The following is a 23,142-nucleotide window of genomic DNA, read 5'->3' on the forward strand; positions in this document are numbered from 1 at the left end:
AGTTATACCTTGCAAAGTCGTAAGGGTTGTAAAGTTGTTTTGCTATAATTAAGGGAGAGAATAGTATGCTTCATTTCAAATCTAAAGGATTAGGTTGAGAAATGTTAATAAATTTAGTCAAGGGTACATAGTGTGTTCTTAAAATTTCGATTATGATTACGACATTCCTCTTCACAATTCGAATTTTGAGAACATAGCAAATAAAACATTATGCGTCGTGTCCCATACGCTTCGGGTATAGGATCGATTGCAAATGCTTTAATGTTTGACCATTCTAAAATTTTCCAAATGTCTAGCGCATTTAGAGGGAAAAGGGACTAGAATCGGTTTTAACTAAAATAATTAAACAACTATCAAAGGACAATCCAAAGTTCGACGAGGATTGGTCGCTTGTGAGTAGTTGGAAGCATGGTATTGGATGGACCATATCGACATTATTATAAATAGAAAAGATTCTATTAATAATGTGTTGTCATATGGAAATTATGGAAATGTTTCCATATTGGATGGACCATATCGACATCATTACGAATAGACAAGATTCTATTAAGAATGAGTTGTCATATGGAAAATATGGAAGTGTATCCATATTGGGAATTGAATATTGAAAATCTATGTCTAGATTAGAAACTTTTATGCAAAAGGATGTTCAAAGGAATGTACTTTGAATGAGAGACATCATATCTAAGGAATTGTCTTGTAACAATCTCCAATAGAAAACTTTGTAATATCATTGGCAATAGTCTTTGTGACTTTGGTGCAGTGACATTACGAAAGGATCGTTGCATAGAATGTTAGAATCTAGCATATTTTATAAGTAACAAGAATTTGATATTATCACACTTATGGAAAAGGATTTGGAGTTGTGAAATGAGAATGATTGGAAATGTGTTCAATTTGATCTATTTCACAAAGTAAGAACCATAGATAAACATTGTGTGCATGCTAAGAGCATGGGACAAGTGTAATAATTCAAGTAAGAAGTTGATTACCCGAAACGACAAATAATGAGTAATCGATATGGTGATAAATAAAAGGAGTTTTATTTATACTCAAAGGTTTGAGGCCATATGGGATTAGTATTATTCTTGTGTTTCACTTTGCATGTTTTGACTTCCAGAATAATTGAGTTTATTAAGAATAATCAAATTATTCAAACGGACCACAGTTAGTCATACATTGGAAGTAAGTATGAATGAAGACTGTCATGAATTGGTTTGTAGATTTTCTAGAGCGTATTAGACATAGCAAAGGTTTGCTGCAATGTTCGTGAGTGCTTATGAATATGATTTGAGCATTGGATTAAAACCACGCTCACTTGGATCACTCCATGGATTATATCACGACTGATTGGTGAGACGATAACATCTTATATTCTTGAAACCGAGATGTGTGAGTTGTATCTTGCAAATCGGTTGCACATTGATAATATGTAAACGCACTAGTAACTTGGTGTTATAAAACATATTATTGTGTGTAATTCGGTGAGTGAGTGCAAGCAAGCATTGTATCAAAGATTATCCGTTCCTTTTATCCAAAGTAGGATAAAAGCGATATCTTTGGGCCCCTCGATGATTTAGTGATGACAAACGTAAATGCTCGGCCGGGCTAGGGCTAATTTGATTTGTTCAATTAGTCAGTCGTCATAAATCGGGAATCGAGATATAGTACAAAGAGAATGATTTGAAATCATATCTCATATGATATCTAGAATGGAGGAATATATGATCCCTTATCTAAGGACACGCGTATCTGATATGATTAGAGTTGACAGCGGCTTTGGAAAGCTACGATTGCAGATCGGGATCTGAAGTCATACGCATAATAGTTATTAGACTTATCCAAGTGGGAGACTGTTGGATTAGTGTCTAAGTCCATAACTATTTTGGTATGTACTTGACCCGATGGTGCATGGTCCTTTTGGGTTGCCTTCACCAAAGCAACTTGATAGGATGAATTATGGAGAGAAAGGATTAAATATGATTTATTAATATATTATGAAAATAATATATTAAAGGAGAAATCATATTGTTTAATTAATATTAGTCAATAATTAATTGGTAATTAGTTTTGTGACTAAAAGAGATTAATTAAACTTAAGGGACTGGAATTGTAATTATAAGATAATTGCAATTTGGGCCATGGATTGCCTTGTATCAAGGGGTGGACGAATTCTATGGGGAAACCCATAAGGAAATCGTCCAAGGCCCTAATTAAAAGAGTCCATGGGTTGCTTAGGGCTTAAGCATCCAAATTAGGGTTTCCTTGTTAGATAACCCTAATAGCCTCACTATATATAGATCCCTAAAGGACCAAAAACGTGGACAAGACTCCTCTAGGGTTAGAACACGTTTTTGGGCGGCCTCCATCCTCTATCCTCTTCATCCTCTTGCTTATGGTGTTTGTGAACCATTAGAGGAGTGACATTTGTGACTCTAAGCTTTCTAAAGTCAATACAAGGAGATTTGGGATTGTTATTGCTACATAACAATCAAGGTAATATCTTAAACCCATTCTTATGTTAATATGATTACTTGTATGCTAGAAATAGGGTTTATAGTCTTGGATAACTTGCATGTACAATAGAGAAACCTAGATCCAAGCATTAGGGTTTGTATGAGCACATAGGATGTTCTTATGACCAAAACCCATCAGTACCTGCACATATGCTCAACGTAACCCCCTATTAAGCCCTTTTCTCATTAAGTGCTTAATACTCTGATTTAGAAGTTACAATCTCAGATCTAAGTCCTTTTCCATGTCTTAATCCATAAAGTCACTAACTTGGTGACTTTGCATGCCCCAAACTAGACCAAAATCAAAAATGACTTTCTACTTCCATGGAAATGGTCTTAACGCATGCATGAGCTCATTAAGACCTCAAAGATGGCAACTTTACTGCTTAAGGGACCCTTTTAGCTCTAAGGGTGGTAACCCTAAGCTCACAAACGGGATTTCCTCACAAAGATCCATCCTGTGGACTAAAAGAGTCCATAAACCCACCCTAAAGAGATCTAAAAGGTTAATCATCAAGCTCATGACTTTATACCTTAAAAAGGTCTGAAGTGAAGCAACAATCCCAGATCTGAACCTTCTCCCTTGCACCAACACCTTGCCTTGACCTTTGCTTCTTTGAAGAGTGGATCCAAAACACCAAAATGCTCTCACCAAGCCTTCCAAGCTCTAAGAACACTCAAAGAGGATTAGGGTTCCATGGGGGCTGTATGAACATGAGAGGGAGGCTGATAACTAGGGTGTTATGTTCTTTATAGAGTGGCTCAACCCTAAAAGTTAGGGTTTTAAGACTCTGAGCGTACGCTGGGCGTACGCCTCTCCACACCCGCAATCCCTCACCCCTCTACACTGGGCGTACTCATGCTGGCCACCTTCCTTGCCACTTTTTCCATTAAGGGACCATTAATGTCAATAACTTCAAAGTGCTATAACTCCTTGATTCTAAGTCCGTTTCCGATGAACTTTATATCCACGAAAAGGTGGCGAGAAGCCCTACGTTTCTAGCAACACACCCTGACCCCAAACCTCTCGAATCAAAACTTCAAGACCCATAAAAGACCAAAATGCCCCTAGCTTGGGCCTATGAAATCCAATAACGAATACTTTCAGAACAGGGTGTTACATCATGGCTATAACTCGACATGGACCCTCTGGTCTCATGCGTCTCGGTGAGGACCCTCCGGTCTCACGACTCGTTGTGGACCCTCCAGTCATGTGTCTCAATAAGGACCCTCTGGTCTCACAACTCGGGTTGGACCCTCCAGTCCTATATCTCAGTGAAGACCCTCCAGTCTCATAACTCGGTTTGGACCCTCCAATCCTAACTCAGTAAAGCACATAATAATATAGCATATATCACAAAGACAAAATGCATAATATCACATAACTCAGTATAAGCACATAGGACCCTCCGGTCGATAACTCAAATAAGACCCTCCGGTCACACAATATTACCGCTCAGGTAAGTATAGTGAGAAGACTCACCTCGAAAGTAAGCAAGTAGATATAGTACACCACGAACAGTCTAGACTCCGCCTACATAATATAATTATCTCTAATAAGCAATTTTTAATAACCACTACGAGATGCTAGGCTAACTCCTCCACTAAATCTCAATAAGGGTGAAAAGATCATTTTACCCCTCCATGGTCTCTAAGGTCCACAGTTGACCAAACCCTAGAAGTCAACAAAAGTCAACGCTCAAGTCAATAGTCCATATTGACTAAACTCGTCGAGTGCATCTATGTGACTCGTCAAGTTCCTTCGCTTTCTCTAAAGTATTGGGAAAATCCAACTCAACTCGTCGAGTTGTCTCATCAACTCGTCGAGTTGTAGCGCATCCGGTCTATCGGGGAAAACCCTAGCTGACTCGTCGAGTTGGCTCATGCACTCGCCGAGTCCCTCTAGACTAATTCTCATTCAGACAATTCTAAGCAGAAATAATGTCCCAAACTCTAGATCTAGCCTTCCAAGGCTTAAATACCACGTAGAGCTGCAAGTTTTACATCCATGCATGGCATCTAGGGCTCGAAATGCCAAAACAAGCTCTATATAGGGTTTAATGCACAAAAACTTGCCACCAACTTGATAAAGCTTGGATCTTTGGGCTCAAGGGACAACATATGGTCCAGATCTGAAGTCTCAACTCCATGGCAAGCTCAAAACACTCTAGAACTCAAAGAAGGATGGAAAAAGGCCCTAAACTCCCTATAAATGAGATCTAACCAAACAATGAGCAAGGTGGTGACTTTTTACCATCAAACAGAAGCTAGGAATGAATGGACGCCGGATCCAAAAGCATCCTCTCGTCTCAAGCCTTTTGCTCCTCAACTTTCCTCCAAAAATACACTAAAACACATAATGTTAGCCTCTCTTTCTCTCACACAAGGTTATAGCTTGATTAGGCTTTCTCACAAAGTGTTAAGGTGATAAAGGAGGCGGAAATGAAGGCTTAAGGTCCTTTAAATAGGACACAAACCCTGAAAATTAGGGGTTTCTCACTAATCACCTACTCGTCGAGTTGAGGTCCTTCAACTCGTAGATTAGACTCTAAAAATCACATGGTCATTAACTCCTCTACTCGGCGAGTTGGGGCATCCAAATCGTCGAGTTGCTCTGATATCATAAATTTAAATTAATTTAAAATTATACCTGGGAGTCGGGATGTTACAAGAATCTTAATAAAAAGAAAAAGAAAAAGAAAAAGAAAACAAAAAAATAATAATAAAGAGAAAGGTTCTCCTATCAAATGATGTCGACATTTTAAACTTCACGGGTTCTCTAATTCAAGTTTGTTTATGGATTTTACTATGCATCTTATTCATTTCATTCAAGTTGTTGGTTTTATGTACTGAATGGAAGACTAACCCATTAGGGTTACTTCCAGGGATGTTTAGGACTTTTGGATGAACACACTTGATTATTACTTGGTATAGTTAATCTCAAGTGTGTTCAATCAAAAGATCATCATATGAAACATAAAAAAACAATTGAGATTAACTAGAACCAAGTAAGAATCAAGTGTGTTTATCCAAAAGTCGTAAACATCCCCGGAAGTAACCCTAATGGTTTAGCCTTCCATTGAAGTCATAAAACCAACAACTTGAATAAAATGAATAAGATGGATAGTAACATCCATAAGCAAACTTGCAATCATAAAGAAAATGTAACCTAATGATTCTCAAAGTTTGAAACAATAAAACCTTGGGGAACAAGTAAGGAAATTCTAGAGATATAGTGGAGATGATGAAAATCCCCTGTTGAGCGATCTTCAAATGTTAATTGCTTATGAACTTGATGATTTGTCGCCTTAAATCCGGATTGGAGGGATCAAAAATGTGTTTGAAAGCCTCCAAAATGCAGTAAAATCGTAGGGAAGAAGTCTCCTTTAGGTTTAGGAGGCATTGCGTGCTTATAGGTATGAAAAACTGCCCAAAGTTGTAATTTCCATGCGTCACTTTCCTATCTGGAAAACAAGATGTTAAGGAGGACGGCCACCGGGACGGTAAGGGTCTGATTTGCAAAAATGAAAGCGTCCTAGTGCAAGCCAAAACCGTCCAGGACGATGACAAATGTTTCTGAGGATGGCGAAACTTCACTTTTCACTAGAAAAACTTCTATCCTCGATGTATTGCAATCCAACTTCCGTAAGCTCGTTTTTAACATTTTTTACATCGTTTTATCTCATTTTTTACCATGAATCACATGATACAAATATCATCAAATTAGGTTCATTCTTAACATAACTTACTTCAATTAGACTTATAAAAACAAAGAATAAAAACATATAGAATTGACAGATCAAACCTCCACATTTTTATTCCAAACTCGTCCCGAGATTGGCCCGAAATAATCAACGTAGTCTTACTCTCTGATCCTAAGAAAAATTTAGTGGAATCACAAATTTCGTACATTTTATCACAACATCCTCAAGAAGCAAGATATATCAATTTTGTGTCTCAATAGTTTCTTATCCGAAACTTTTGAACACATAATAAATGTTATGCTTATTTTATTTTAGTATTTAAAACCTTCTACTTTTTTTTAACCCTTTTCCACAATCAACCTTCCGAGTAATCAGTTGAACTCATTGCCAAAGTCCCATTTTCAAGGTTTACTAATATAGTTAGCACGGTTGGTAACACTTAATGGACCAACCCATACACTCCCGCTATCGATGGGTCACATATTGTTTCACACAATGTCTTCCACTTGAACTTTTCTTCATATTTGTCTTGATTGTGCATTCTTCGAGTTCTTTGATGTCTTCATCATATTTGATCATATTTGTAATTGACTTGAGCTTGAATATAGATACTCGGAAGTTGTTCAATGTCTTTCAGATAGTTTTTTGGTTATGTGAAAATAATAATAGCCCTCTCTTAACCCCAAAGGCGCAGGAATAAGTAAGACCAAGCATTAAGAGCATGATGGAACATATTGTTCGGTTAGGTCCTCAACTGAAAGATCATAGGCTCGAACGTAAAATAGCACCAGTCAAATGATCATGCGGTCATAGAAAATACTCCATATATTGGTACTCAATCTCCTGGTCCAATAGTTGAGCTTTCCGTTCTTTATTGGCTTGGTAAATGTGTATTTTTTCTTCATGGTATCGTTATCTCTGTTCCGCTTCTGTGTTGGTTGCAATGTTGATGCCAACAATTTGTTTGGCGAGATCAAACATTTCATTTTGTGTTGAAGATGTCGATGTTGCTTTCTTTCCTTTTATTTTTCTCTGAGGGGGCGAGTCTTCAACATTAAACAACTATTCTTGTTGTTGGGGGAATCCAAGAGGATACTATGCATCAGAAGATGTTGTGTAGGCGTTGGATGAAGATGTTTTGGTTTGTTTTAAAGAAGGAGGCAGGGAATCTTCACCAACTTTTGTAACCAGTGCCCATTTAGCGTTGTCTTTCAACCACTCCCAAGCTATTTGAGAGGTAAAATCCATGAAATTTAGGAGCCAATGGGTCCTACTTATAGCTAGGGGATCTCAAAGAAAAACTCTGATTTGAATAATTAAATATTATATTTAATCTATTCAAGCCAATTATCCTTATCAACTCTAGGAGATTTCCAAAAGGCTCCATAAAACCGATTCAACCCTATAGAACAATCTAGAATTGCTTTCATTGATCAATTATGAACAATTACAATTCAATCATTACACCTTTAATTAATCCTAAATTAATTTCAGATTAATTCCAATTAATAATTAATTAATTGATAACAATTTCTCATTAATATATTAATCATATAATATATTAACAAATCATTTTATCTCTCTCTCCTAATATCCATTCTAGTTATTTCTGGTTAGGAGAGCAATCCAAAAATAACTTTACTTTTATTCACTAGGTTTATATTAATTTAGTTAAGACCTTACACATCTTGATCTAACAAATACGACCTCTTCCTTGCATTTGGACTTATGCTTCGGTCGAGATGCTTAAGCTTGAGGTTAGGTTACAAGAATGGCCTCTTCATCATCGTCGCCGTCTTCGGTTTGGGTTGTTTTTGATGTATTATTGATAATTGATATTTTCTTAAAAATATTTGCTTTGATGATATTGATATTATTTTTGTAACAATAAATTAGAAAATTTCATTGGTATGTGAGGTTGATCATTTTATCTTATAAATAGTTGTTTTTTTATAAATCTTATAAAAATATTCATAAACTATATTAAAAAAATCAATAATATGTAAGATATTATTTTCATCATTTTATACGTATAAACAAAATTTAACAAACACTAAAAAAGAACTTATCGACTTATTATTTTTTCATACAAATATTTTTTTTTCTAAAATTCATTTTTAATAAAGATAAAATAATAAACATTTAAAATATATACAAGTTGGTTTAAGGGGGTGTTTGGAATTGCTTATTTAGCTCAATAAGCATTTTTTATATAAAATTTTTTATTAGTTTATGTGGTAATATATATATATATATATATATATATATATATATATATATATATATATATATATATATATGATGTTTAGATTAATTTATGTGGTTTAAGAAATTATAAATTGATATCTTTTAAAAAAACGTGTTTAAACTAGATTATAGTCAGGTGAAAAGTTATAAACATTTTTGAAAAGTTGTGACTTTTTAAAAACAATTTTTTTTTTTTAACTTTTTTGAGGTGTTTGAAAACCTATTTCAAAAAGCACTTATCCATTTTTCAAATATTTTTTTAGATGACTCTTTGAAATGTAACCAATCCGAAACACCTAAATAAGCAATCCCAAACTTCCCACAGTTTACTTTGCATTTAGTGAGTTGCTACAATTGTGCCAACTCAAGAAAGCAAGTGTAAGGATTAAATTTTCAAATAAGTAAAATGCTAATAAAGTTAGATAAATATAAGTAGGATACATCAAAAAAGATAAAATTTTCAATTACTATAATAGAAATTATTGATTTTTCTAGTAATTTACCTTTTTATATGCATGAGGAGGAAAATATGTTACTAAAATGAATTGTCAAATCCTGTAATTTATTACACATTAATGTTCTCATTGAAGAGCCACTTCACAATCAGGAAAAATCAAAGGGAATCATGGAGCCATTATTTTAGCCTTTTAGGTTCACTTATTTCAATCGTATCCCTGTATTTATCTAAAATCTGTATGTATCCTCTCACATCCATCACGTTCTAAGTTTACATCGTCAGGTGGCATCTATATTATCAATAATTCAGATCACAATATCGTCACTTGAAGATCTCTTATGTTTCTGAAGCAAAAATGGAGAAAAAATCATGGGTTTGTACTGTAATCATACAGCTCGCACTCTGTTTTGCTCTCTACTATGCCATCAACCTCGGTGAGCCTCAAACGCCCACTTATCGACTTCGAATTCATCGTCAATTCAGTGAGATTTACTTCATTTCTGTTCGTGGTGGATTTAGAACTCCCAAAGAACAAACCCGTCTTCTTAAACAGGTAATTTTTCTTCATTTATAGTTGAAATAGCTATAATCACTTTCAGAGTTCTTCCTCAATACGTTTCTACACTTTTGTAGTTACTGGTTTACATTACATCAATAAAACTTGTTTACGCTAATTAGAACTCGAGTTGCCAGTATAACGTGTTTTTAGCTTCTGTTTTTTCTGGGATCTGTGGATTTTTGCCCCTTTCAGTTTATTAATGCTCTTAATCAAGTCAATTTCTATTCCTCCTAAATCAGCTTATCAATGCTCATAATAAAATTACAATGATGTTTTCACATTATCGAGCAATTTAACATTTCAATTTTATTGCTTATGGTTCCGATTTTGAACTTCTTTTGATATGAAGATAGAGAAGGTGATGAATACTTATAAAGTAGGATTTGTGATCAACATCAGTGAGCTTGGTGAAGATGATCCACTCTTACAAAATGTAAGATCTAACTTCAAAATTTCTTTTGAGAATCAACTAATTCTTCTCTCTTTGATTTTAAGTAGCGAAATCGTCTTATAATTTCATGTTTTTTCACAGGCAACACAATATTTCAATCCACTGAAGGCTCCATGGTATATTAATATAATCTCTTAAAACACTTTTTAACATTTTTTTGCACTTTAACTGAATACTTTTTATTTTTGGATCTGACTCATAGAATCTCCCTTTGCAAAATGCAAAAGAGAAACACCCTTTTGACTTTCTTCTTTAACATATTTCATTCATCTTTTTTGATATTTTACTACAAAACAATTTAAAAAAAAAATTCTAGCTGCAATTAAACTCTAAATGTAGGTACACTACAGTAGCTCTACAGGATATGAAGTCAGATTATTTTTTCAAACAGGTGAATGTTTCAAGTGAAAGAACACTCGATATTATAGCTCTAAATAATGGAATGATACAGGTTCATATCTTTTCATTTTTTCTTTTTTTAAATATATTGTTCATTTCAGTAAAGTTTATATTATTCTGTATATTTAAATACAAATATGCAATACAGGATCCTTCAGAAGTTGAGTTAAAGTTTTTGTCAAGAAAACTTGAATCGAGCAATAGTAACTGGTATTAATCAAAACCAATTGTTTGTTTCTTTTATTTATTTATATAATTACAATGAACACAATTAATTAAATTCTGTTAATTCCTCGAGACTCAAGGCACATTGCTACTGGATTTCATCCACTATTCTGCAATCAAAGTCGGAATCAAACACAAGCAAAAGGAAACAATGTTATGCTACAAATGTTGATGAATCATGGAGTGGTATTCTACTCACTCACATCCCAAATGTTTATAAAAAAGTTTGAACTTTTGTCAAATATCTAAAATACCCTTCAAGAAAAAAAGAAAAAAGGTTAAAGAAAGCTTGTGGCACCAAATCAAGAATGTTGACTTTTTTTTTTCTGTAATGATACTAAATAGAAAGTGGGTATCTAATCTTCAATACAAAATCTTTTTGTAAAAGTAAATGTTTAATGAATAAAAAAAAAATCAAAACATCATGTCTCGTATATTTTCAGGATGCTTATTTAAGTGGACACTCATGTGATAATGAAGCTCGTATTGAAGGACCTTATTTAACAACCATAAGCCAAGAATCACTTCCTTTCAAGTAAGTAAATATGATAAACTTTTTAACTTTTTAATATTTATTTATTAAAGAAGTGTTATAATAATTGGGTAGATTTTTCAAAGTACAATGTTACAATAGGAATAAATGAAAGTACGTTGCAATTTCTTCCATTTATCCTAAAAAACAACAACTTTCATCACAACATCATGATTTCATCTTCTGTTTTTTTGTAGTGTAACGAAAAATATGTTCCTTCTTCACAGAGTGAGCCCCCTTGAAATTGTGAGTTCTAATCTTTCTCTTAAAATTTTTGTTGACATTGCTATAATTGGGTAGATATTTTGTTATTTGAAAATAAATATTCAACATTGAAGCTTTTTTTAACTTTTCCTTCAAAGTTCAAACTTTGAACCAATTATTAGCCTTTTCTTTTGAAATGTGAAGTTTTTTTTTTTGGACAGGTAACATATGGTGTTAGTTTCAAAGGGGATATTGTTCATGAATCCACATTTAGACAAAGAGGAAGGGAGGTTATGTAATTGGAAAAAAAACATATGATATAGTTGTGAAATCTTGCCATTATTAGTGTAGATTCTTGATTTCTTGTGGTATTTTCAAGATTAAAGCATTTTTTTTTGTAATTATGAACTCTTTAGTTGAAATGTGAAGATGAGACCTTGTTTTTTGTAGTGTTTTAGCAACGTGGAAGTGTAGTTCCTACTTTTAGCATGTGTGTAGTTCAATTACATTACTATTTTATTGTAGAATTTCTTTGTTATAATTTGTTTGCTAAAGAAAGCCAATCTTTGTTTATTTTAAGCTCTCGCTCTTTATTGCGTTTTCAAAGTTTGTCTGATTTAAGCCATTTAGTTCACAATTGATTTTCTTGAGTCATCTTATCAACATCTGAGCTTAAAAATATTAAATCACTTGAAAAGTATATTAGTTACAAAAGAACAAAATAAAATACTAAAGCAATCATCCCTAATAAATCAAAATCTTTTTGTCATGTGTCCTCTTCTTTTTTATTTGGACACATGATATTTTCTAGAATTTTTGAATTTTCTATTTTCCAATTGTATTTTTTATTTTATTAAATTAAAATTTCATATTTAATATGTAAGGTAATGTATATTTATTAGAAAATGTTTATATATATAATGTATTCAATGTATTAAAGTCTCATTAATTTTAATAATTAAAAAAAAATTCTTATAAATTTAAATTTCTCAAATTGTTAAATTTTCATATTTAATTTTTTTTAAATAAACTCATGTAATACATGAATCTCACAACTAATTATATAATATATTAGTTAAAAGGGTTAATATTGTTTTTAAACCAACCACATATGACATATTTCAAAGATCCACTTTGGAACTTAGAAGCATGATGTCTTTTTGATGAATATATTTTTTCAAATCTATCCTAATAAATAAGAATGGTTTTGCCACATGTCATTTTCTCATTCAATTGGTCACATGTCACTTTGTCATAATTTTAAGATATATTTATTTTCCACTTGTCATTTACTTCATTTTTTATTTCCAGTATATCATTAATATAACTTCCATAAATTAAACCTACCATAATGACTATTAATTTCAAATTTCAAATTCTAAATTTTAATTTCAATTTCAAATAAATTTACAATTTAAACCTTTGTGTTTAGCATTTTGTTATAATTTACTTGTTTAGTACACAAATTTGATAACTAAACACATAATTTTAATTTATATATTTTTTGCGTGTTTTTTTCTCATAATTTTCAGTTATCTCAAATTTCAAATTCAAATAAATTTTCCATTTAATCATTTATATTAACATTTTGTTTTAATCAACCCGTATAATATACGGGTCTCACACCTAGTATTTAATGTATTTATCTAATTGGTTCTCCACCTGGCACCTGCAGCTAATCTAAATTAGGAATAGATTAGCGGTGTACAAGTTATTGGTATAAAATGCTTAAATATTTTTTATTGTTATTTAATTTAAACTTTATCATCTCAAAGTAATCAATTGTAACATATATTTATAAAAAGGTTATATATGCTACGTCTATATTTGTATGTTGTAGATAGAATGCTATCTATTTTTAGATAACATTTTATATAGTAGAAAATAGTAAAACTTATCAGCCTTTCAAAAAAGAAATAGAAAGTAATAGCCAAATTATATCATTTAAAAATAAAATGACAACAAATCACATCCCACAAAATAAACGTACGAAAACTAAATATAATAAAGCATATGCAACAAGCATCAAACTCTATTTATATCATATACTTTGAATCTGTCTCGATTCAATAAATATATTATTTTCATAATTATGATAAGAACACGTTTAAAATGCAATAAATAACAACAAGATCACAAACGGTTTCGTGGTGTAGTTGGTTATCACGTCAGTCTAACACACTGAAGGTCTCCGGTTCGAACCCGGGCGAAGCCACAAATTTTTTTTGCAGGTGCACTTCCAGTTAGAAAAAGCTTGTATAGAAAAACCAGCGGATTATATCAATTACTTATCTTATTAATATTAATTATATGCTAAATAATTTTTGTTTTGTTAACTTTTAAAACCAATTCAAATGTTATAACAACTTGCTGGAATTATTAAAAATTTTATCAAGAATGCCATCTGTAGATCTTTTTCGATTATCACAACATTCCTAGGGTTTTAAGCAAAAAAAAAAAAAAAAATACTCCCAAAAGGGTGGAACTAGATGGAATCTTATCTTAATTCCGTTTGACAAAAACACCTTCATATCACAAAACGTTTACACTCGGTGTGGTCATGGCAAGGACCCCGGTTACCTCAATGAACACCCAGCCGAGCCCTTGGCTTGGCAACTTGTGCCGATGAGAGAGAGTGTATGGTTTGGGGAAAATTGAGAGAAAGTGATGATTTAATTTTTCTTTTGAAGTTGTAGGTAATAAAAATGAAAGAGATTTCTTGTGCATGCATTCAAATGAGGGAGAAAACAACAAAATTTTCCAAATTTGACATAAAAAGCTCCTAAAGTTTGGTCTACTAACAAAAAAGTATCTCCATCCTAAGCCTTGCTCCATAAATTGTCATCATTGTTTTATCGGCGAGATAGACGGTGGTGGATGTATTTTGGTAAAGAAAGAGATAAGGCAAAAGAATAATGAAACAGAGGATGAATAGGAATTGTTTGTTTTTTTACAGCAATATATATCTTTTGTTGATTTCAACGTTTTATTTATTATTTATTTTGGGCGTGTTTGGCACGGAGCTTTTGAAAGCGTTTAGGAGCTTCTACCTTTTAGCTTTTGATAAAACGCTATAGTTTAAACAAAAAACTTTGTTTGACAGTACAAACGTTTAACTTTTAGTTTTAAACGTTTAGCTTTGTTTGGCGGTACCTTTTAGCTTTTGAAAGTGTTTAGGAGCTTCTACCAGCTACCTGCTACACGCTATCAGCTACCCGCTACCAGCTAACCGCTATCTGCTTCCAGCTAACAACTACTTTTGCCAAACACACCATTTGTTGAACAAATTCAAATTGTTACTTTCTTTTGATTTTGTTTTACTGATTTAATTTATTATTATTATCGTTGTTTTTGGTTTTGGATTGTATATGAGTTAACAAATATGCCTTCAACAGTGAATTTTTTTTATTTCTTTATTTTTTTTGTCTAAGGTAATTTGGTAATTTATATTGTTTTGCTCTAGCCGCACCAAAAACGATACAATTTAATAAGTTATATCTAGTTCAGTTCCGTCAACTACGGTTCGGTCCATATATCAAACGTTACCTTAAAGATCAATGAAAAAAAGCAAAATATCCAAAATTTAATTTAATAAAGAATGAGGTTCAAATATGTATATGTATATGTTGAATCTTTATTTAAAAATTAGTTTTAAAAACATAATATTTAGAAATGGAAGACTTTAAAATTTTCAAATAACATAAAATAATTTATACCCACCAATGATCTTCTTTCAATGATCGAACAGAAAAGAAAATAACAACCGTTGTAGTTCTTTGAATCCTTAAGAGGAGACTTGAATGTTGATATAGAATGTAAAGTAGAACTTCATCTAGATGAAAACACTAACAATAACCAACTTGATGATGATGCTAATCAAAACTCTTAAGTTTTAAATCAATATCAAAATATAACTTAAAGAGAGCAAGTATTCTTCAAAAAAAAATTGCAAGAGAGAAAATGAGAGAGAGCTTGTGCATGTTACACTTTTGTATGTCGAAAATGAAAGGCCTTTATAAAACTAATACATTACTCATGAGGCCTAAACCTTTTAAACACTCCATGAATTTAAAGACAAACATGTCTCTCATACTTTTTTAGTCATACTTGCTTTCCTTTATTATATTTAAAAGATCATTATCAACATGATATCTATTGTTTTAATACATAAAGATAAGACAAGTTTATAAAAAAATATTACAATCCTTTATAAGATATAAACTGTAACTTTTAGCTAAAAAACAAAATAGTTTTTCTAATAAAAAAAGATGTATATGGTTTAATAAATAAGATCTTATAATTTATTAGGGAAATCTTCAGAAAAATCCCAATATTTACGGAAAAGTTACACTTTAGTCCCAAGATTTTTTTTGAACGAAAATGTCCTGAAATGACCATATACAAAGTAAAATATACAAACAATAATAACAAATGACCATTTACAAATATACAACTTCTTTTAAATTGTTAAGTATTAGTATTTTGAATTGAAAACAATAATAACAAATGTGAAATGACCATATACAAAGTAAAAATATACAAACAAACATTCATGATTTCAATGCTAAAAGTATCACCATCTTCTCCACCTCCACCCTTAAATAATGTCATTAATATTATTTTTCCATTTAAATGCATTTATATGTATTAGTAACAATAATAATAATAATAATAATAATAATAATAATAATAATAATAATAATAATAATAATAATAATAATAATAATAATATGGGTTTTATTTGTAGAAAAGTCTCAATATTTTTGTTTGCAAAAAAGTATTTTTTTCTTTACAAAAAAGTCCAAATATTTTGGGTTAGTTTACGAAATAGTCTCAAATTAATTTGGTATCGGTTTCAATCGGTCAAAAAGGGTCAAACTGCAAATTTTTGTCGGTTTTCAAGACTTTTTCGTTAAAAAAATCTTCGGACTAAAGTGTAACTTTTCCGTAAATATTGAGACTTTTCTGAAGATTTCCCAATTTATTATGTTACTACTCATTGGAAATAAATATTTCTATGAAATAAATAATTTCAAATTAATTATAAGAGTTTATGAATATTTATTAAAATCAATTTTTGATAAATAATTAAGAGTAAATTACATGAATGGTCCCTATGGTTTGGGGTAATTTACACGATTGGTCCCTAACTTATTTTTTTAACTCGGAAGGTCCCTTCTATTTGTTTTTGCTACGTGCATGGTCCCTACTATTTGTTTTTGTTACGCGCTTGGTCATTATCTTAACTAAAAATACTATTATTTAAATTGGGAAAAATAGTGTGGTAGGTAAGGTGAGGTGAAGGGATGGGGTTGGGGTTGTATTTGTTTAAATAAATTAAAAAATTAAGGGAAAATAGTCTTTATAGGTAAGACAGGGACCAATCGCGTAACAAAAACAAATATTATGGAACTTCCGAGTTAAGAAAATTAGTTAGGGACCAAACGCGCAAATTACCCTAAACCATAGGGACCATTCGTGTATTTACTCTAAATATAAAGGTCAAAATATTTGAGAACTTTGAACTTTTAAGAAAAAAAATAATTATTTATTATAATGAAAATGTTTTTTATCTTTTATATTTAAACAAATAATTTAAATAAAGAAAATGAACTAATGAGTTTTATTTTTGAGAATTTTAAAATTAAAAGGAAAGTTTATTAGTGAAATTAATATCAATTTATTACTACATTTATTTCAATTATTACATTAAAATAATATGAGGAATTTAATAAAATTAAAAAAAAACTCATAAAATGACATGTGAAAAAAAAAATATTTCAAAATAACCACAAATGACATTTGGCAAATTGAATGAGAGTGTGACAAATGACAAAAAAAAACTTTCATTTATTAGAGAGGATTCAAATATTATGGCTAAAAAAACTTAAGTTTATTTAGTTTAATTTTATTAGAAAAACATTTTTTCATATATAAATTTAATAAACTTAGGGTATGGTGATTCTTGTATCTAAATAAATTTGAGAGAATTGGAATTAAAGATACTTTTAGTGATTTTTGGTTACAAGATCGATATAAAAGATATTATAATTTTTGGTTATAATTTTTATGAAAAGAATGACTGAAATTAAATTTACATTTTTATTAACAAATAAAAAATGATAGATTGTATCATTTTAGTTGTATACATGACAGGTCAACTGTTGAACACTAATAATATTCTATGAACAAGACTATCGAAATTTTCGAGCTAAAACCCGTACCAAGCCTGCATTGTAATCGTTTATGTTAATATGAAATGGTATGCGGTACTCTAAAATCATGAAATTCAGGATTTGTACCGTCGTTACCGATGCTAGTCGTCGTTACCAGTGCTAGTACCAAAAACGAATACCATAGCTGGTACCGTTACATGTAACATTAAACTGGTTCAGTGATCGGTAGTGATCAGTATCGAGTTATCATCCATTTCAATTGTAGCACCTGGTTCCTTGTACGTATTCCTTGTAATTAATATTTCTTAAGTTATGCATTATGCCTTGGACTCGGCGAGTTGAAGAATCAACTCGCCGAGTGGGAGCGGGATGAGACGCGGGGTCTAAGCTTTGGACTCGGCGAGTAGGCCTTGTTTGGGCAAAAACCCTAACCCGGGTGTTTGCACCCTATTTAAACACCCTAACTCGGCCTCCCTTGTCCCTAAAACTTCCAAAAGAGTTGTAGAGTGAAACCCTAGCCCCCTTTTGTCCTTGTGAGTGATTTTTGGCCTTGTGAAGGAAGTTTGAAGCTTAAGAGAGGAAAAAGGAGGTGGAAGAGTGCAAGGAGGGGAAGTAGATCCGACATCTACCCTGCAAGAGGCTTCCATTCAGGTAGATAAGTCCCTACCTTGATCACTAGTTCATTAGATTCCCTTTTTGTCCCTAATTGGTGGTTTTCAAGCCCTAAAACACCAAACTCCATGTGTTTGTGCTCTATGATCCGAAAGGACTTCAGATCTCGACCTTATGGACGTATTAGAAGTATAAAGTCTCTGTGGTTGAAGTGATTAAGGTCCCTATTGAGTGTATGACCTCATAAAGAGCTTAGATTTGCCTTTTGGAGCTTATAGGGCCATGCATGCACGTAAAGTTTGCAATTGTACGTGATAAGCATGCCCTAGGAACATAGATCTATGGTTTGGAAGCGTTGCATGTCTCATATTTGGTCTGTATGGGAAGTGGGTCGAAGGGACTCGGCGAGTCCCAAAGTGGAACTCGGCGAGTTCCATGAAGATGGTCTTAGACTCGGCGAGTTAGATGAACAGATCGGCGAGTCCTATGAAGATTGTCTGGAACTCGATGAGTTGTTCTTCAAACTCGGCGAGTCATATGAACTGTTACTGAGTAAGAGGGGATTAGGTGTTGAAGGTCCAACCCTTCGTATCTACACGCGAAATTAGCAATTTAACGTGTAGCAATAGTCCTAGAAACCCAAATCCTCATAAAGGATGCTCTGGTGAGGATTTGGAAGCGAGTAGGAGATCTGCTCGTGGGGACTCAGCGAGTTGTTCTTGGACTCGGCGAGTCGGATCGCGAGTCGGTTCTTTCGTCCCAAGTAGTGAGTTGAGGGTGACTCAGTGAGTGAGAAGAGGGACTTGCTGAGTAGGACCGGATTAGTAGGAGAAGGACTCAGCGAGTCTGTGCCATGACTCGGCGAGTCCATTCAACTGGAAGTTGACTTTGACCAAGGAGTTGACCTTGGACCAGGGGTGGGTCAGTCATCTGACATAAGGGTATTTATGAGTGGCTAATCTATGTTATGATTTATAGTCGGAGGATTACCGGTTCAGCAGTCAGGCGCTTAGCAAGCAGACTTTCAGCAACTACTTTTCGAGGTGAGTTACCTTCCAGTAGCAGTGGGTCTACGGCCACAATGCCGTCCCACCAGTAGGATTTGTATGATTAGATGATTGTCTCTGTGATATTCATCTAGGGTTGTTACTACCTGTGATATGTTTATGTGTTAGTATGATATGATGCTATGTGCTAGTGACAGTAGGGGAGATAGTCACCAGATTACCGGTCGATAGGGCCGAAGGGGCAGTCATGCCCAGCCATGCTAGATAGATTATGTGATATGTGTTATGTGGTAGTAGTAGGGGGTGAAATAGTCCCCAACATCCGGTCGAGAGGACCGAAAGGGAGACCAGCACCCAGATATGCTAGTCAGCATCCGGTCGAGAGGACCGAAGGGGAGACCAGCACCCAGATATGCTAGTCAGCATCCGGTCGAGAGGATCGAAGGGGTAGGTCGGGCACCTAGATATGCCTGACAATATATGTATGTTATGTGGTTATATGGTATGTGGTGCAGTGGGAGAACTCACTAAGCTTCGTGCTTACGGTTTCCAGTTGTTGTTTCAGGTACCTCTTCAGCCAAGGGGAAGGAGCTGGCGCGGTAGCGGCATATCACACGCACGCTCTTTGTTTTCCGCACTATGAGATATTCTGGGATTTGTACTATGACAATATTATGTTTTACGTTTTGGTTTACAGTTACAAGACATGTTTTTATTAAATGATATGATTGTATGACATTTTGTTACAAACGTTTTGCAAATCACTTAAATACAAAATGAAAATTTTGGCCCGTATTTTGAAATGTTACATCAGTACTCAAGATTCTCGGTTCAGTACAAGTTCCGTCTCATATTCATCCCTACAATATTCTAACTGTGTCATTGGACCTCTTATACGAAATTTTACGTATCAATCATTAGGCTCTTATTGTAGAGGCCAAAAAAACAAAATTGTAATTCTAAAAGCATATTTAGTGGTTAACTTATTATCTTATAACTTAAATTTATTGTCATTTATTCATTCTATTTTTTTTATTTGTAAATAACTAACATCTCCAATGGTTAGGTTTACTATAATGTTATTTTTTTAATTTAACTAATCTTCCATATCTTTCTAAAATGTTTTATATAATTTTTCATTTAATCGGTCATTTTTTAAACACAAATCGTATTTTAATACGAACTATAAAATACAATTATATCAGGCTTTTATTTATATACCAAAAATACAAAAAAATTATTATGTTATAGCTAAAAAAACAAAACATTGAAAATAATTATATAATAATTATAAAATGAAATATATTAAAATAAAAGGGGTGAAATATGCAAAATATGAAAGTTGATGATTCAATATATTTTTTTTTTATTATAATGGATTTTATTTCAATTTATTTATATGATATATTTGTATAAAGATTAAACCTCATGGTTAGCAAAAAAAAAATATAAATAAAGTTCAAAATTTTTTGAATCTGTATGGATGATTCAAAATTGTTTTTTTAATGGTTATGATGCCTATAAAAAAATAAAAGGACTTTTTTTTGCCATTCTAATTGTTTTTTATATTTATTTTTATGCTTTCCTAATATTAGAATAATTCTTTTAAAAATAAGGAATACAACCCCTCCGTCTCTCTCTATTTTGTTTTCTCTTTCTCTCTCCCTTTCTTTTAAAATTATCTCTTACACTTTGTTTTTTAGTTCAACTTAACAAGGGAAAGGAAATGAAATGGGTGAAAATGAGAAGAAAGTAAAAAAAAAAAAAAAAAAAAGTTAGTGTTCCCGAGTTTCATTGAATGAGGGAAGTGGAAAAAAATGAAATGATCATTTTCCCTTCTAACACCTCGTTCCTGAGTTCAACTTAACGTGAGAAAAGAAAGGAAACTGGTGGAAATGAGAAAAAAATAAAAGAAATTGATGTTATCGAGTTTCATTAAAGGAGGGAACTGGAAGGAAGTGAAGGGAAATGGGAGGATCACTTTCCTTCCTAACTTTCCTTCCGATTTGGGAGGATTTGGAAAGAAAGAACAAAATAATTCATTTTCCTTCCACTTCTCTCCAACTCGGGAACACAAAAGAACATTTTCTTTTCCTTTCCTTTCGCTTCTTTTCTCTATGTACTTTCTTTTCTCTTCTTTTCTTTTCTTTTGTTGAACTCTGGAATAAAATGTTTAAATTTCCTGTTACTTCTCTCCAACTTAGGAACATAAAATACAAATTTCTTTTCTCTTCTTTTCTCTCCTTACTTTCTTTTCCTTTATTTTCTTTTCTTTTCAAGCACATCTCTCTTTCCCTCAACCCTTAGTCTCTCCTCCCGTTTGTGATTCCACCACCACTCCATGGTAGAAGCTTCTGCAACTGTTGCCTCTCAGTTTCTCTGACGACCTGTCCATTGTTTCCCTCTATCTTCACCAACGACCCAACCCCTATTCACCATCTATCTCACTGTTTCCCATCCCTGGACAAACCCACCGATGATGCAACCCCTGTTCACGATTACACGCCAAATTCATTAAAGCTCCATCAACATCACTACCAACAACAAATATCTGATTTCTCTGTTGTACACAATCGATTACAACACATCAGAGATATGATTTCATTCTCAAATTTTGAGATTAAATTTGGTTGATCGATTTGGATGATGCTTCGTGCTTTTGATAGATAACAACAAGAAACAAATCGTTTTCATTTTAATGATGTCAATATCTTATATTGGGTCATCCGAGTTTCGAGAAAAATCAAGTTTAGAACATCAAATCAACGAAATTGATGGTATGGTTAGATGGCTTCAAGGGTGGCTCCAGGTGAGAGAAGACGAATGAGATTTTTAGAGTATGTTTTTTTTCTCTATGTGTATGTGTTTGTTGACAGTGACAGAAGGGAATGAATCAAACAAATGTTTTTTTTTTCAAGTTTCTTTTGCAGGTTCTTTCTTTGTTCGATTTATTCACTGATGATGGAGGAGGTGTTGATAAGTATTGGGGTCGTCATTTTGTTCTTGTCGGAGTAGATTTTTAGCTCCATTGAGAATGAAAAAATCGGGTTATGGTGTAGACTATGAGTGTGAGACAGTTACCAATGCGGAGGGAGGAGATTGACGGATTGGAAAAGTCAATTCCTTACCAGCAAGAAGTGTGGTGGCGACGGTGGTTAAGTTTTACTGGCGGGAATAATGCGAGAGAACGACCGAGAAAAAAAATGTAGTCGATTGGTGTTTTCGGCATAATAATTATTTTTAACTTTATAAATACAAAAATAAATATAAAATAATACAAAAAAAAAATTTTAAAGGGTAAAACAGTCATTTTAATTTTTTCAATGACTAAAATCATAAAATATTTTTGATTTTGGACCATGCAAGTTGGAAAAATTTTAGACCTCATCCACATATTTTTGAAAACTATGGGGACCAAATTTGGAGTTTATTCTTGTGTAAATTGTTTTGGATCGTTAAAATGATTGAAAAAGCTCTTACACGAGACCTAGTTAAGTAAAGAGTATATCTAATGAATAAGTTTTTATGAAGATCTATTGTATTTGTCATTTAGATTTTTCATTAACATAATAATAATAAAAAAAGCTTCTATCGCATATAAAAATGTATAAAATTTTTGTATCTTTTGAAATAACTTATTGGATAAAAAGATTTTGCTTAAATTTTTTTTATGAGATCATAATTTTTTAAATGATCAATTCAAAAGCTAAAAAGCTTTTTCGAAAAAAAAAAAAAGTATTGCGATGCTCTAACAAGATGTATAAAGAAAAATAGCTTTGAAACTCCAATAGTTTTCTTAATTTTCATTAACCTTTTAGCATGAAAATTCTCTTAGAAAAAACTCTCAAAAGATGTTCTAATTTATCTAATGAATATAATTGTATTATATTGTCATTCATTTACTTCAATTTTTGATGTCGAATTATTTTCATTTCACCGTTTACCACGAATATTACCAAATGACCAACCCACCCTTACCTTCAATCCTTCATGAGCAAATGCCCCTATTTAGAAGGCCAAAACAGGTATTTCAATAAAATAGGCGAAAAAAAA

The 23,142-nt window shown here is 32.5% G+C and overlaps 1 protein-coding gene and 1 non-coding gene across 2 annotated transcripts; both read left to right on the forward strand.

Annotated features, from left to right (window-relative positions):
- The first annotated feature begins 9,069 nt into the window (after positions 1–9,069).
- Positions 9,070–11,743, forward strand: LOC145070466 (Calcineurin-like metallo-phosphoesterase superfamily protein). Its single transcript, XM_079017403.1, has 9 exons — positions 9,070–9,477; positions 9,833–9,916; positions 10,016–10,050; positions 10,274–10,385; positions 10,482–10,543; positions 10,639–10,744; positions 11,002–11,093; positions 11,288–11,336; positions 11,516–11,743. Exons 1-9 carry the CDS (start codon positions 9,280–9,282, stop codon positions 11,591–11,593), a joined length of 816 nt encoding a protein of 271 aa, XP_078873529.1. The 5' UTR covers positions 9,070–9,279; the 3' UTR covers positions 11,594–11,743.
- A 1,692-nt stretch (positions 11,744–13,435) lies between these two features.
- TRNAV-AAC (transfer RNA valine (anticodon AAC)) lies at positions 13,436–13,509 on the forward strand. Its single transcript has one exon. It is a non-coding gene; the product is annotated as a tRNA-Val (tRNA).
- Positions 13,510–23,142: the final 9,633 nt, after the last annotated feature.

The sequence above is a fragment of the Lactuca serriola genome, chromosome 8 (genome assembly GCF_051521515.1).
Source record: "Lactuca serriola cultivar US96UC23 chromosome 8, Lser_US96UC23_V15, whole genome shotgun sequence".
In the NCBI taxonomy this organism is placed as follows: Eukaryota; Viridiplantae; Streptophyta; class Magnoliopsida; order Asterales; family Asteraceae; genus Lactuca; species Lactuca serriola.

Coding starts and splice junctions, on each gene's coding strand:
- LOC145070466 (XM_079017403.1), top strand. CDS start 9,280: ATGGAGAAAAAATCATGGGTTTGTACTGTAATCATACAGCTCGCACTC. Junction 10,051..10,273: donor AATCCACTGAAGGCTCCATG/GTATATTAATAT, acceptor CTCTAAATGTAG/GTACACTACAGTAGCTCTAC. Junction 10,544..10,638: donor GAATCGAGCAATAGTAACTG/GTATTAATCAAA, acceptor TCGAGACTCAAG/GCACATTGCTACTGGATTTC.